The following is a 16,124-nucleotide window of genomic DNA, read 5'->3' on the forward strand; positions in this document are numbered from 1 at the left end:
TTGTAAACATCTGCAGCCATCTGTGAAGGACAGAATTAAAGATCCTATTATATTATTCAACTAACAGAGCACCAGGCCTGTAGGACTTTCCTTACACTAGGGTCCCTATGAGAGTGGGGCCAGAAGGCAACATGTACAGCTCTAGTCCCAACAGTCACATCGTGAACTTGATGCCAATCCCGTCAAGGCACTCACTCTAAAAGTCAGTAGAAAGCACTGCCATCACTTCAGAGGCCCATCTGAAGTCGCTAGCTGGACACCCTGCCGGGGAAGCCTGAGGGATGACAGAATAGAGAAAAGACAGAAGGGGAAATCAAGTAGATTTGGACTATAAAATGTGTGTAAAATGGAAATGTTAAAGACTTGAAGCTGACCATGACTGACTATTGACGTGAAGTATAATGAATGCACAGGCAAGCAGGCAACTTCTGCACAAAACCAATGAGAGATCAAACTGAAAGCAGTACCAGACATCAACAGGGTCCTATGATGCACAGGAGATGGTTCTGCTAGGGAGGGCCTTGGAATAAAGCAGACTGCTGCTGTAGGACCTCTCTCGTGTGGTGCAAAAGGCAAAATGGGCAAAATGGAGCAAATAAGGCTAGGTTTTAAGAGGAGGGGAAAAAAATGAAAAAAAAAGATAGTCTCATATTTTAAGTGGCTTAAAACTACCCAGAATGTTTGGATCCCACAGCTGATGTTCCACAAAGCTGCTCTGTATGAGAGAAGTCAGGGCAGGGCAGGCACAAATCTCAATTTCTGAGGACTTAATTTGAGCCCCTAGGGTCTACCTAGTCTTATTCACAATGACATTGATGTGCACTAAGTGCTACGCAATGATAAATACTCTGGAAAAAAAATAATCAACAGATTGTGTCACAAATTGGCATCAAAATAAGTGGACGTCTTGGCACTTGTCTCTGTGTCATTTCTTCATCTGTAAAATGGGAACTAAGCTATTCCTCCACTTTGTGAGAATGATGAACATCTATTCTTGAATATTCATGAAGCACTCTTATTTCAGTGTTAACATCACAAGAAAAAAAAGGAAATAAATTTGTCTGCAGATTAGGTCTTGACGAGTGCTCATTAAGCAAAAGATGAGACTACACAATGAAAATGATAGCAAAATAAAATACTATATGGATACTTACATGAGCATAAGTACCTCTGCACAATGAATTTTATAGGGTTCAGTGGGAAGAAGTGTATCACATTCACCTAAATTCTGCATCATAGCGCAAACAGTTTAATGGCACAAAAGGTCAGGATGCAGAGGATATATTTTACATACCATAAGTGACTGTTTCATGTTCATATTAGAGAATGCACCAACTGAGTAGCAACTCCTGATTTATTTTGAGGAATGCATAGTATTGATTCAAGCTGCAACTACCAAAAAGCCTCTGTAAGGATGACTACACTAAAACTCAGTGTCTTTATAATGCTGCATCCCTTAAGCCCCTTCTGGTAATACCTATTTTCAGAAAGAAGATCTTCAGAACACAAGAATATACACTAAGAGGAAATCAGCCACCAAAGAGAAAAATCTTTACCGGCTTCCTGGCAATACTTGAAAACATTTTAATAGAGACTCAGTTGTAAACGTATTATTACCAAAACCCACCTCTCCCAAGAGATGATGTAAGTACAGTTTGAAACCAGGCTAAAGAAGAATATTAGGAAATGGCATCCTTCAATAAGTAGATTTGAGTTCAAGAGAGCAAAATAAAATAAAATAACGTAACATAACATAAATAAAAAGGGGAGGGGAAAGGAAAGGAAATAAACTCTTCCAAGTTAAAAAAAAACAAGTTGAAAAGATTGTGAAGAACAATGGATACTGAAGCTGCAGAATACATTGGTACTTGTGTGTAGTGTTTTGTAGATGACAAAAACATGCACAGATTCAAATGCGATTGTTGAAAATCAAACACCACAACAAATTGCTAAATTCCATCACAAGGGAGTTCCTAATCTACGAATTGCTAAAAGAATATACAGGGTAATGGAAATATCATACTCCAATTGGTTTTGTTATGCTCTTTTTATAAGTGTATGGTTCTTATGACTCCAGCAAGACAGAAGACAGACCTTCAGTCTGCTGCCATTGTCTGATGGCTGAAAACAGTTGCTTTGTGACCGTTTGCTTACAAAATCTCATTTTTGAAAGCCAGTCATTGCAATCTTAATAATACCCTGTTGACACAACTTTGAAGCTTAGTACAGATATTATACACTCCTATAACTTTACTGGTATTTTTCCCATCACTTTACGCAAACATAGCTACTTAGATTAAAAGCACCAGAAAGTGGGATCTGTTTTGTTTTGAGTCATAGAAGTGACTATCAATTTCTGCAGTACATAAAGACTTATATTTTCACATGATATTTAGTTAATATTCTACCTGAAGGACAGAAAAGATGCTGAATGCACTCTGTTCTCAAGTTCAAGCATTAGAGACAATCACTCTATAAGGGTGTGCAACGAGAGATGGAAATGATGAAGAGTAATGCAGAGATATCATTCTGGGAAGTTTTCTTCCAGATGAATTACTCTAGATCAAGCTTAATGTAATCTAATTCCCAACCATTAGGCTGTGTAAAAATTCATAAAATACCATAGTGCAGTAGAAGCCTAAGATTAATTTTAAAAGTGATGCAGAAGATTACTAGAAAGATCAGTAGTAGTATAATAGTGGCAACTTCTTGTTACAGAGATAAATCTTATTAACTAATGCTGTGTAAGACAGAAGGATTTGGTCACATGGGTTTACTTTATGGTACAACCTTACTGTATGCAGCAACCAAAAATTAGTAGCATATGAGTAGCTTTTCCAGAATGTTCATTAAAGGAAAACTAAATGGTGCAGCAGCAGCTTAGTTTGGACATTTATTACTGCTCTTAGATACTTCTGATGACTTCTGGTATAACTCTGAATAGTATTTTAATTGCAGGTTCAAAGCAGAAGTATTGTATGGATTAAACTAAGCTGCAAAGAAGTGAAAAGAACTTAAAAACACATACACAACTTCAGAGATCCAAGTGTCAGTGTCATGCCACTTCAGACTGGGCTCTTTCCAGAGCTGACCACATTTGTAGTTGCATTATAGTCTAGATGACATCAAAAACTTGAATGAGGTGAGAGACCAAAATTTCAGCATCACTGGGAAAGCTGAAGAATGCTCACAAACAGTAGCAATCAGAAACAGAGCTAATCATACCAGCAAGACTGCAGCAATTGACTAAGACAGTTCTAGGAAGTCAGTCAGGCTTCAAGTGGATAAGAAACATACGTGAACTATATGAATGGACAAAAGAAAACTCATCAACAATAAATTAACCGGCTTTCTTTGAACCCCTATAAAAACACCATTGGTTTTCAGCTCTTTTCAGGATGAGATAGTGTTAGTGCTTTTGCAACCATGAGAAATTATGGGGTACCAACATTTCTGCAAAGGAAGCACAGCTACCTAATAAATGTTTTCTGACCTCAAGCAGTCCTGGCAGCTCTTACCAGTTCTTCCAGTAACAGTAGGTAGGTACTTGCATGCTATCCATATGTTGTTAAAATGTCATAACTAATTTCTGCTAATACCACCCGTTATTGGCTCCTCTGTACTAAAAAGTGTCACTGACTCAAACCAACTACTGCCATGCAAAAATAATCCATTCCAGTATGCAAACTATCAAACAAGATTTGGAATTATTCCCTGTGGGGTGAACCTGCTATGTTGGACCTGACTAGTTACTACTAGACAAAAACAATTTGGCTGTTCACAAGAGGGCTGGATTACCAACACTAGTAGCTATTCTGGAACTTACAAAACACAAGTGCACCCATTTCTGCCAAATCTGTGAATGCATATGCATTAGTAACAGACTCAAATGCAAAGGAATTTGCAAACTGCAAATATCTACCAAAATACTGATCAACTGTGAAAGACTTTTTCAATCAAAACTTTTCAAGCCAAAGAATTAAATTATTTCTACTAAACACCTAGCATTTTAAAAATGCTTTAGAGTACATCTAATCTTAATTCATCAAGTTAGATACAATAGTATTAACTATGGTTCTTTTAAACAATGGCTACAGATATCGGAAAGCAAATGATTGGTATTATATAATGCAAAAGTACACACTACCAATGGGAGGATGCTGTCTCTGGGAACACAACCATTCCTCTCAGCAAAGGCGTTCATTTCTAAGGGAAGTCTACAGACACAGGTGCTGTAGACCTTAGAATTAGAATTTGTCACATGCATGTCTGGCTCTTGGGGGCACAAAGAGTTTTTGGCATAAAAGTGAACCTTTTTACACGCTCTTTACACTCCTATGGAGCATGCATCTGTCAGCTGTTGTTAATTTTATGATACATTGTACAACTGGCCATCAGGGCAAGCAGAAATCTCTTCAAGACCCAAATTCAGGATTCCAGCATCCCACTGTACAAATGGAGTGTATTTTCCTTTTAAGTCTTTGCAATGTTTTTTACGTTTATTCCCAGCATTATTTTCACATGAAGATAGATTAAAGTCTTATTTAAATAGATACGCTTAGGTTATAGTTTCTATAATCATTTGGAAGGATTAAAAACAGTCTTTAAACCAATCTGGACCTTTCCAATGCACCAGAGCTGAATACTCATAAGGCCACTCCACACAGAGGCCTGTCTACTTCTGTCTTAAAATTTCCTATGATTTCTCTTTCATAATCTGATTAAAATCCACTGTCTACTTATTTGGAACACTTTCTCTGATACCGAAACCAAATATTCTGGGCTGAATGTAAGTTAATTTCATCATAGTTTACCATACCATCCACTTTCACAAAACCCCAACCTCCCCTTTTCCCCACCAACCCCAACATTTTTACACTTACAGGAGCACATCAGGATGTGGCAACCTAACTCCTATAGCTTTATCTTTTCAAAAGAAAAATTTTAGTTTCTCCTAAATTAAGTTTCTCCCAATTTAAGGTTGGACTAGATGATCTTAGAGGTCTTTTCCAACCTGAATGACTCTGTGTTTCTATGAAATGGAGGACTCCACATTCCTAAGGCTTGCAGTACACAAAGGCTCTAGGTTAAAAAAAAGTGCTTAACTGACAGCTTGTTTCAAAAGAAGAAACTGGGCTGATGTTATCAAACATTCTCCATCTCTTCTACAACATAATACAATTTTTTCAGTCGTTCTATATAATATGTTAAAATTATGAAGTCTTCTTCCCATTCCCTCACAACTAGGAATAGAGAAAGGGAATGCGATTGTGGCTGAAGGTAGAGAAGAATTCACATCCCACAAGCCTGACAGCTCTCAAACTACTCTGGACCTTAACTATGCCAACAGAAGCAGACAGAATACAGCTTTAAACACATTTCATCTGATATATATCATATTCACTACTGCTGTCCATTGTGAAACAATTTCATTAAAACAGAAGTAAAGGAAAAACAAAACAAAACAAAACAAAACAAACCCCTAAACACTAAAAATCCCTAGAAATTACATGAACTGGCAGAATAAGCCTAGCAAAATCAGGTTCCAGTGGTCCTGCCTCCATGGCCAACCCCAGCCACATGTTTCCTATCTCTGTGTTGTACCCATCATTTATGCCTGTGAGATCATACACTGAGCAATGCAGAAACTGAATGCAAATTAGAATTAAGCCAGCCAACAAAACAAAGCAGTCTGTAGCCAAACCATCCCCCTGAACTGTTTTGCCACATGATCACTGGTGCAAGAAAGAAGGTAGGGACAACATATGGTGAGGATGGCAAAGAGGAGGCTGGGATCATGCAGCTGCCCAGACAGACTGATTTGTCACAGAATGGTATCTGTTAGTGTTTGCAATCCAAAAGTGCACAAATAAAAGCTCAAAAAGCTTACAGAGTTCTACTTTCTACTGATTTCTTTGTCTCCCCACAATAATATAACTTTTCTGTTTTTCTAATTTGGTTGCATCTGGTTAGGAGAGAGAATAATCCTGGGCAAATGTGCACAAACTGCTCAGTGACTCAGAATTGTACATATGATCTAATGATTAGAGCCTGCGTTAGCACAGAGACTTCATATTATTCTTCAGTTTCATCAGTAACATTTAATAGCTGTAAGCTAAATTATCTGATTTTTTAATCACATTTGTGATATGGACAGACTCCTCTCTCCATATCTATTGGAGCCAGCATTCACAAAACAAAACAAATTCCTTGCAAATATTTGAGAAACGACTCATAAAAGGGAAAAAAGGCAAAAAGAAAAGGAATGAAGCAATATAAACTGAAGGAAGGAAATCCATTGGCATGTCTTAAAAAGCATTAACACTGCCAGCTAAAATAATATTGTAATTAGCAAGGGATTTGGATTCTGTACACGTAAGAAATGATACAACAACCTGCTAATTGGAGACAATACCATTCAAATGTTACTGAGGAACAAAGAGTGGTACATAATTATGTGCAAGGAGTGGGAGGGTTACAAGAAATGTTTCAATCTAGTACACTGAAGCACAGCTGAGAAAAGGCTAAAACAATAACCTTGAAAACAAGCATTAATAAGCCACTGTCACAGCACATGAAGGATAAAGAACATGTTTGTTTCCACAGTGAGCCACATTTTGCCTACAGGCAGACCTACCTTTCACAAGACAGTCATACACATATATGCATACTATTTGTATACACAGGTGAAAGTGAAATGTTGCTTTAACATTAACTAAAGAGAATCAAGACTTCACCCTAGCACTGCATATTATTAAAGGTACTATAAAAACAGCATCATAGTTTGTAGCCTGTTTAGTAATAATTTTGACAATATTAGCTGGGAGAACATACATGTGGTCATTTTTTTCAGTTTAGACTTTTTTTTTTTAATTACAACTATAAAAAAAACAAATGCTCAAATATGACTTCTGGTGCCTGTGCTGGAATTAATAATTGCTAGTTGTCCCTGAGAGACAGCATCAACCAACCTCTCCTAACAGTGATGTAAAAAGAAATTCATTAATACTGTATTTGCGGAGCACTCAGATACCACAGCAAGCAGCACCATGGAAAAGCCTATGAGGAAATAAATCATTCTATATTCAGTGCAGGATCTGGCAGATGTGCAATAAAGAAAGCCTGGAGACATGCATTAAATACGAAGATAAAAAAAGATTCTGCCCATTACTAACAGAAATAATATCCCCTGAATGAGCATCATCTCCCTCAGGCATTAAATGTTTGATGTATTCTCATTCAATACAATGGAAAAGCCTTCTGATTAACTAATGTGGTAAGATTATAGCAAGCACCAGTTAGGTATTCCATTTAAAAGATAGCATTGGATAATGTAATTAAAATCTATCATAAATATATGTTCTGGGGGCTAGTATTTCCTCATTTCCAAATGCTTATTTTTGCTACGAAATAACACTCCCACACTGCAACAATTATTAGCAAATGTACATTATCCCAGCACCCAGAGGTTCCTATCACCACAGCTCTAGGTGTGTGGGCACAGTAAATCAATCTGTTTCACTCTGATGCTGCCAGACTGCTTCTGTCACCAAACTATCCTGCTTTACAGCTAGCTCAAGTGAGTCAGGAGCACAAAAACGTGACAAATAAAGGCTCAAAGGTAGTGACAAAACCTGCAGGTTCCTGGCTAGCTCAGATTTCTGTACTGACATCGCTCATCGCTCTGTAAATTACTCATTTTATTTTATTCTATGACAGGTCAGTTTTGCTCTCCTGTCCATGTAAGATGTGCTTTATCTTACCCCGTCAGCTCAAATCTGAAGTCGGAGTTCAACTTTCTCCTGTTAGCCAGCAAGGGGGCTGCGGGACAGGAGGGATGTGCGAGGAGGACTAGGATGCGCTCGTGGGTTGGGAAGTTCTACCAAAGCTGCTTTCTGCAGGAGATCAGAAATGGGGAGAAGAGCCATGGGGACTCCACTCATGTCTGTCTAGAAAAGTGAAATACCTGATAGAATAATCTGGCTGGCAGATATAGTCTCAATATCCGTGCTGAGATGCAACAGAGCATGTTCTGACTATTGCATACAACCTGCTTTAGAAGGACGAGGCTAGCCTGTGCTTACCTAGCAAGGGGAAGACGGGCTCATGAATATGTGAAACTCCCAGAGCCCAACGAGTTTTGTATGTGCTTTCTCTCCACACTACTGCCTGTGGCTTGGGCTCCAAGCATATTTGCTGCTTAGGGACAACCAGCTCCATTTGACCATGGAGTAGGGCTTGGACCCTCCTCTGCCCAATTCAGACATGCCACAAGAGGGACTTTGGGTCTAATTCAGCCAAATGTATTCTGGCTATCCATCTTGAGAAGCTTCAAAATTTGGCAGAGCTATTGATGTCCTGCTTTCTTTCTCACTGGAGAAAATAATTAGTTAAAAGGTGCATAACATACTTTCTAAGATAAATCTGACCGGTTGCAGGGGAAAAAATATTTATCTTCATGAATATGTGTGTCCAAAAGATGAGTCACAGTTCCCTTTCAGGAATCAATTCTGACTAATTTCTAAGGATGCAGCTGGCCAGATCCTCACGAGAAAAGAGATTAATAATTTTAGTAGATGAACCCTCCAGCATATCATAGTAGAGTGTAATGACATGTTTGCCATCAGCTAAGATGACGGTAGCAGGTAACTGTCCTTGTTTCTCCAGCAGATGTGAAAAAAGCTAATACAGATATATTTTCCGCCCACTGCGTTATTCTTATTATTGAACTACTGGAAATTGGAGTAGCATAGCTAGCATACCAGTGAACTTCTACTTGACACAAGCAGGACACACCATGTGAGACGAACCATGAGTCATCTGTTCATACAAGGTCTGCTCATTTCAACATAAAATGAAGACAATTAAATCTGATATTCTAATTGAAAGTGGCATGTTAAAACTAAGTTCTCTCTGTTCAGGAATGCAGAACTGAATAAAAATTTAACCAGTTTTAATGGGAATAAAAAAACCAAACCAACCTAAATGCAAGAGAACAGAGCTGGCAATCACTACATCATAATCAGGACATTCTAACAGAAATATCTGAATTTGTAGACATAAACAAACTGAAACATGGAATAAAAAAAATCATTCACAGTGAGAAAAGCAGGAAGTCCTAATATTTGTCTTTGGAAAAGGCCAACAGTTGGCCTATAATTACAAAGATCAAAGAGGATGGCAGCAAAACTCACAAGAATTACTACAGAGAAGTGACTTTGATTCTTTGTAGCTCAGAGCACTCAAATATATTGATCCCTTCATTTGAATACTCTAAAATTTCCTGTCTCAGGAATCTGAATAAGACATAAGGGAAACCAAAGGTAATAAAATAGTATAAGCTTATGTTTTATTTACTTGTTCAAAAAGCTCACAGGACTGATTATCTCCCACAAACTGACAGAAGTACTAATGACAAGCACAGTTCCCTTCCCTGGTTAAAATTTTAGCTCATCTCTCTCTTTTTTCTTTTTTTTGGAAAGGGGATAGCTTTTGATACTTTGTATTCTAAATAAATGGCATCTAAATTATCTATTGCCAGGTACATCAATATAAATTTACAGGTTCTACCTCTAATTGTGTGTGACTGGGGGAAACTTGGGACGCTAGAGCCACAGGGAAATGAAACCAGTTTTTCAAAGATGGTTTCATCAGTGTTGCTCTTAAAACATACATTTCTTTTTCAGCACATCAGAAAAACATAATTCCTTACTTCACAGATGTCTGTCAAAGCTGATACATACTCACTGGTTATCAAAGAATGAGTATCATTTTTGGTCATGTAACAGAAATAATCAAAGTCCTGGAATAGGCAGTGTCATGAAGTGATATGTCTCCACGGTTATTACATTGAAATAACGTGTCAGTTTTGATCAGAAGGTAATCTCTAATGAACCAGGACTTCGTCTAGTAATTTTCTTTTACTTTCTTGGTCAGGAGATTACAAAGAAGTTAAATTAAGATTAACTTCTGTTGGAAAAGTGTGTTCTTTGTTCTTTACCACACAAAGACATGTTATGTTAGGGTGCTGGTACAAGTAGCAACCGCTTAATTTATTTTTTTAGAATTCCCTTTGTGATCCATATATTAGATAAATCTCTGTCAAAAATGATTGTTGTCAAAATACAGAGGTTCTTTCTGCCATTTAAAGATATATCCTACCCCTAAAAATCATACTTTTATCAGATTATATAGAATAATTAATGTGTTATTATTCAGGAGAAATGTGTGTGAGATTGTTAGAACTCTTTAGGTATTCTAATTTCTTTTAGCATTTAAACGCTCTTTGCTGTTTTTCCACACAGTTTTACATAAAGCAAGTTTAGTCATGTAGTGTCAGCATGTAATCCCTCTTTGGTTCGGGATTTTGAACTTCCAAACAATCATTAAGAAAGTAGGCACCTGAGAAATACCTGTAGCACAGAAACCTGTGCCAGTTAGCTAAAGCTGACTGACAGTATTTTCCAGTGCTTCAGAATCATCAGTAGCAGAGACATGTTAGTTTACTAAATTATTTTGCTATTGCTTAAAAAGAGGAAACTATCTCGTCCCACAGGATGTAACAGCAATATCTCAGGTTACATTGCCTACTATTAATATGGCTATAATGGCTTTAAAAATCTATCTAAACACCACACCACATTTTTAACCACTTGCGAAGTGCAAGCCTCTACTTCAGCTACAGTGAGAGTTGTAAAAGTTTCAGATTTTTGATAACAATGCACCAAAGAGAGCTAAAGAATTATTGGACAACACTGCTCAACAACAGTTTGCATTTTATGTATGTCATTTGAGTCTGCATTTAAAGTAAAAGAAACATTACGTAGCAGTCAATAGCATAACAACATAAAGACCTTGGTCTTACCCTTTGTTTTCAAGTCGTTTAATACTTTTGATTCCACGGGCAGGATATCGCTCACTAGTTTTATCTCAATATTTCGGGATGCCAGTTCAAGCAATTTTTCAAAAAGACGCTGACCCTAGGAAAAACAGGAAAGGAAAGCAGAAGTTTTAAGATATAATTTTTTAAGTAGAACATCAAAAAAATTAAAGATGCACATTAAAACATTTTGTATAACAGCTGAGTAAGTATGTTCCAAAATACGGTTAAATCTACCCTAAAGGTTAGAAAATTACTGTTCTGAACGACAAACTTGCTTCCTCCTTTTCCCAGACTGTGCAATACCATCAATGACAGGTGACACACTGAGAATGAAGTGTCCAGTTCTTTATGCTTCATAAATGTATTTCTATTTTAGCTTTCTTATAAATAATTACATTCTGTTAAATTAGGATAAAAAGTGCAAGGAAAAGACTTACAGATTACATATATTTTTGTATTGAGTGGTTTTTTTTGTAAGTGGTTCTAACCATAGTACAAAACATTTTCCTGTGGTCACATGTTCATTTTCAGATGAGCTATACCAGGAAGGAGAACAATAATGTAAATGTATTTCATACACTTCTCCTTTTTACAATGCTTTTACTTTATTATGTCAACCCTATTTCTAACAGAACAAAAAAGGGAATTTCATACTCATTTGTATACACGTTAAAACAGAAATCAAGGTAATTGTTTCATATGAGAAATACAATTTTCAATCAAGTCACATTTTTCCATGTCCAACAAGCAAAGAAAAAGTAGACCTTTGCAGTGTAAATGTTTAATTTTGGATTCAATAACTTAAGTTAAAGGAAAATGCTTGGTTAGAAGCATCTAGCTATATGGTGTGCAGAATAAAAGAATAAAATATCCAATGTACTATTGGATATTGTGCTGTGGTTACTACAGCCACAGATTTAGAACCCGCTTCCTTGTTGCTGTTTGAGCAGGCTACAGCAGGCACCACTTACAATCAGCAGTAGCATACACAAAATCTTTGGGTTTAATCAGCAAAGTGTCTGCCCTAGCTACATAGCTCACAGAGATTCAGTACTGTGCTGGTTGCGAGGAAAAATCTCGTATGTCAAGCTAAAGCAAAAAAGCAAATCATATCAACTTTCAGTTAGGTGGAAGGTAAAGCTTTCCACAGGACCATGTTAGAGAATTCTCCATACAAAATATTACTCTAAAAGTCTTAGAAGGATTTTTCTGTTTGACAAAAACAACCAATGCAAAACAGTTTGGGATGAAGCAATCTGATGTCGTGTGTCCTAACAAAACTTCAGACAGAAAACCCTCCTCCCACATCGCAACCAGAAGCAGAAAGCCATCCTTTGCCCTGTAATTACCTTCAGACTGACACCTGGAGCCTTGCTGGGATTTCAGCAGTCACAGAACCTAGCTCTTCATTGGTTTACAGTACAGACATATATCCCGATTCACTTCCAAATGTCTGAAAATATGTGGCAAAATAAGAATACCCAGCCTCCTAAAAACTAGGTTTCTCAGTATTGTAGAGCAGCCAGAGGCTGCAATGGAAACTCAAAACTACTGTTTATGTTTTACTTCTGTTACATATGCCTGCTTGCTGGCTCAAACCCACAGCACAGCTCCCTGCTCATCCCAGGGCTTGCAGGAATTCATCAGCCAACAACAGAGATCAGCTCCACTGTGACCCTGGGGGACAGAAGTGCACTGGCTGCCCTGGTCCCCTTAGAAGGTCTTTCCTGCAATTGGTGCAGACTGGTACTCTAGTCAAATCTGGGACCTGCAATGACTGTACTGGTTTCTACTCAGTTCCCAGTCCATGCCTTAACCAGTTTTACCCAATCTTAGTACGTGCTGATGTGACCAACACAGCACCCTGGCTAGACCACCTAGCTGTCTCTTACAGACAGTCTGCCATTTCAATAGGCCATCTTTTGGGTGAACAGATCACTCAGAGTGCAGCCCTGCGTTCCAATCAAGGCATCTTCTCTGAAAATACATCTCTTTTCCATTACAGAACATTCGAAGCTATACATTTATCATGTTCTTTTTCGTCATAATATGCTCATAAATGGTGAAACCTCACATTGATAGAAACATCTAAAGCATCTCTTGTGATGGTTACAGAATCATAAACTGTGGCTGATTAAGACTAGGAGCACACTCACCAGAAACGTGTGCGTTTATACAGGAATACAAAAACCAGTACCCCACCATCCAGTGTCAGAACTGGAAATAATTTCTGCTGTCTCCTCTCAGTGCATCATCCCTCAGCAGGGATCGAAACTCTCACCACGGCTTAGTCTAGGCACTCTGTACAACTATGACAAATACACTTGTCTTTAAAATCTGCATGTACTACAGTAAAGTAGGATACTAGAGATTCTTTCTTCATTGTCGAAGTACCTGGCCTTCTTTTCCCATTAATATTAATTTGAAACTCAGTTTCTACACTTTCTGACATGTTTACTTGCAGTTTTACCATTTTGTTCTATGAAAAGAGAAAAAGACAGGACAGAAGGTCTGAAGAGTTTTGTCACTACTGTCAGCACATTTGAAATGCTTCTGTTGAATATAAACCTTCATGCTGTCATTCAGACCACATTTCCTTTGTGAGACAATATCAGGCTGCTGTGCAACTACGTGACAGCGATCAGAATAATTTCTATGGAGTTAGTTTGTGAGGGCTGAGAAGTAGTAACAAGCCAAGTGCTATGAAAATGCAGCATGCTACTTTATACCTTATTTGCATTTTAGCAGAATATACCATTAGGAAAAATGCCTATCCTGATGAAATATTCTCTTACACTTTCCACAGTGCTGTGTTAGCAAACCTACTGAAAACGACAAAATAGGCTGTAAAATGTATACATCAAATGAACAGACAGACACTCTCATGGCAGCTTTAAACTACGATCCATCTGAAACATCAGTCCCAACTGTACACCATAGCAAGCTGGTGAATTTAAAACAGACAAAAAAAGTTACTACTACCAAAAAGCTCTGAAATTCCCCCCAAAGGAATTTCTTAACCCTTACTAGGCAAACTGGTTCTATCCTGGCTGACTTCCCTTGCTTACTGTCATCTTTGTTAGTATGCATTCCTCATTAAAAATAAAACAGGGGATATATAAACATGAAAATGCTATGTTTATTAAGTTTTCTAAAATTGAATTATTGTGCTCTTTGTGAGACAATGCTTAGCTTTTATTGTGACAGAATAAAACTGGTTACTTCTAGATTTTTCTTCTGAATTTATTCTATATAATTCTACTAATATTTTAAAATATTATCCTACGATCAACCCTTTGGGTATATCTAAAAACATCACTAACAATCACAGCTTGCCAGCAGAAACCAACAGAAGAAATAAATGAAGCAATCCTAAATTCAACTTTTGCTATGTAATGCTGAATAGAGAAACTCAAAAGCTCTCCTCATGTTCTTCTAGCAAAACAGGTAAGGAAAAGGGAGGAAATGTCGATTATTGGAATTTCAGAGTTAAAAAAAAATGCTTTCACTATAAAAACTCTCACTTTTTAAAATTTCTTTTCTATGTCTCATTCTGTAGCAGCTGCATCAGGGAAATGCCACTACCTGAAGGGGAGAGATGGCTTTGTAAAGATGAGTTTACAGAAAATAAAATACACTGCAATCTCCATATCTGGCTATAGCCCATTTCTGCTGGTAGCCACTAGGTTTTTTTAATAGTTGTCAAGGACAGATACTTAAGCTTTGGCAGTGGCATTTGTTCTACCAAACAAATCACGTAAGACCCTTGGGTGATAGCTGTCTGCAAGTGACACACAGCTCACCCTGAGATTCACTGCAAAGCCGGACAGCTGGCTTACATGACATGTTTAGGTGGAGTGGAAGCCTTCTCCCATCAAGCCATTTGGGAGTGCGCAATAGGTAGGTACCTAGAGGTAAGTCAGAATCACCTGGTGTCTGTGTGATGAGTGTAAAAGTCAGACACAGGCCTATCCTCTGATCATCTTATGGTTCTGCAAATATCCATCCAGGGAGAACTGGCTACTCACGGCAATACCAATAAAACATGATAGCATTGACTCTTACTTGTTAAACTTAAAATGAAATTTGCAAGAGAAGACCTGCTGAAACTATATAAGGTCACTCTGAATTAATGTTTCTAAACATGAGATGACTCAGAGGAAATGAATTGTGAAAATCGTGAAATTGGAATGATTTTATGTTCACCTCTCCCTTCACTGCAACTGAACTATAAGCTATCTTCCAAAATTGTTTCCACTGTCCTCTGATCTCTCTGAACATCAGACTGCCACAGGAGGATTCACATGTTCGCATTCTCCAAAAATCTCAAAGCCTTCTGTGTAACTACCCTGCTATCTTGAAAATGCACAGATGAGAACACAAAGATGCCAAAGCACATTTTTCCTCTGAACGAGAAAAGCAGGTACAGAAAGCTTACTCATTATTTTGCCAAACAAGTATTTGTTTACTTGACCTGCTAAGCTGTGGAAGCACACAAAACATTGTAGCATCATGTATTTTCATTTGAAGACTCCAATTCAGCAAGACTTATAAACTCAGATGCATGAGCAGAGCAGCTGCAACCTGGACAGCTCAGTCAGCAATAACTGTTTCTTTAGATTTAGAACCACAAAACATGGCGAGGCAACTGGTAGGGACACAAGGTAACATAACCACAAACAAAAATAAAGAAAAATACAGCACAAAATTCTGCAATTTTATATATACAAAAGCATACATGCTTATCTATAGTCCATATATATATTGGATGTGCATATATATATATATGCATTCATGTCTGTATACAAAACTGCAGAAACTTCCTGCTGTGTTTTTCTTCAGTATGTATATTGGACACAGATTTATGTGTGTATATAAATACACAAACACACATGTAGAGAACATAGCTAAACCCTATAATAAATTGAGAAAAAGCAATCTAGCCTACTCATCTCTTCTTTAAAAATCCACATCTGTTAAAGTGCTCTCATAAAGAAATTTGCTTTATAATATGTTGTAATATTCACAAAATGAAAATTGTTAGTTATACAGCAGAATGTGGGTCCATATGGAAAACGGTTATGTCCTTAGTCCCTGATAAAACAAGCATCATCCAGGGAACAACTAGAACTTACTCACTAAGCACCTCAGAAGCTAGAAGTTTTGCATCTCCCTCCACGTAACACTTCTCCTGTGTGACGGCAAATTACTCCTGAACTCAGATTTGTAAAGACTCAAGGAT

The 16,124-nt window shown here is 37.5% G+C and overlaps 1 protein-coding gene across 28 annotated transcripts in view; it reads right to left on the minus strand.

Moving 5' to 3' along the window:
• PLD5 (phospholipase D family member 5) overlaps positions 1-16,124 on the minus strand; it is a 180,048-nt gene that overhangs the window by 55,290 nt on the left and 108,634 nt on the right. For all 28 annotated transcript variants that reach the window (XM_083830302.1, XM_083830314.1, XM_083830303.1 and 25 more), the window contains one exon: positions 10,865-10,979. In XM_083830302.1, the coding sequence (XP_083686428.1) occupies positions 10,865-10,979 (115 nt within the window). The remainder of the gene's footprint in view (positions 1-10,864; positions 10,980-16,124) is intronic.

Source organism: Anser anser (assembly GCF_964211835.1).
Source record: "Anser anser genome assembly, chromosome: 3".
NCBI classification, from domain to species: Eukaryota; Metazoa; Chordata; class Aves; order Anseriformes; family Anatidae; genus Anser; species Anser anser.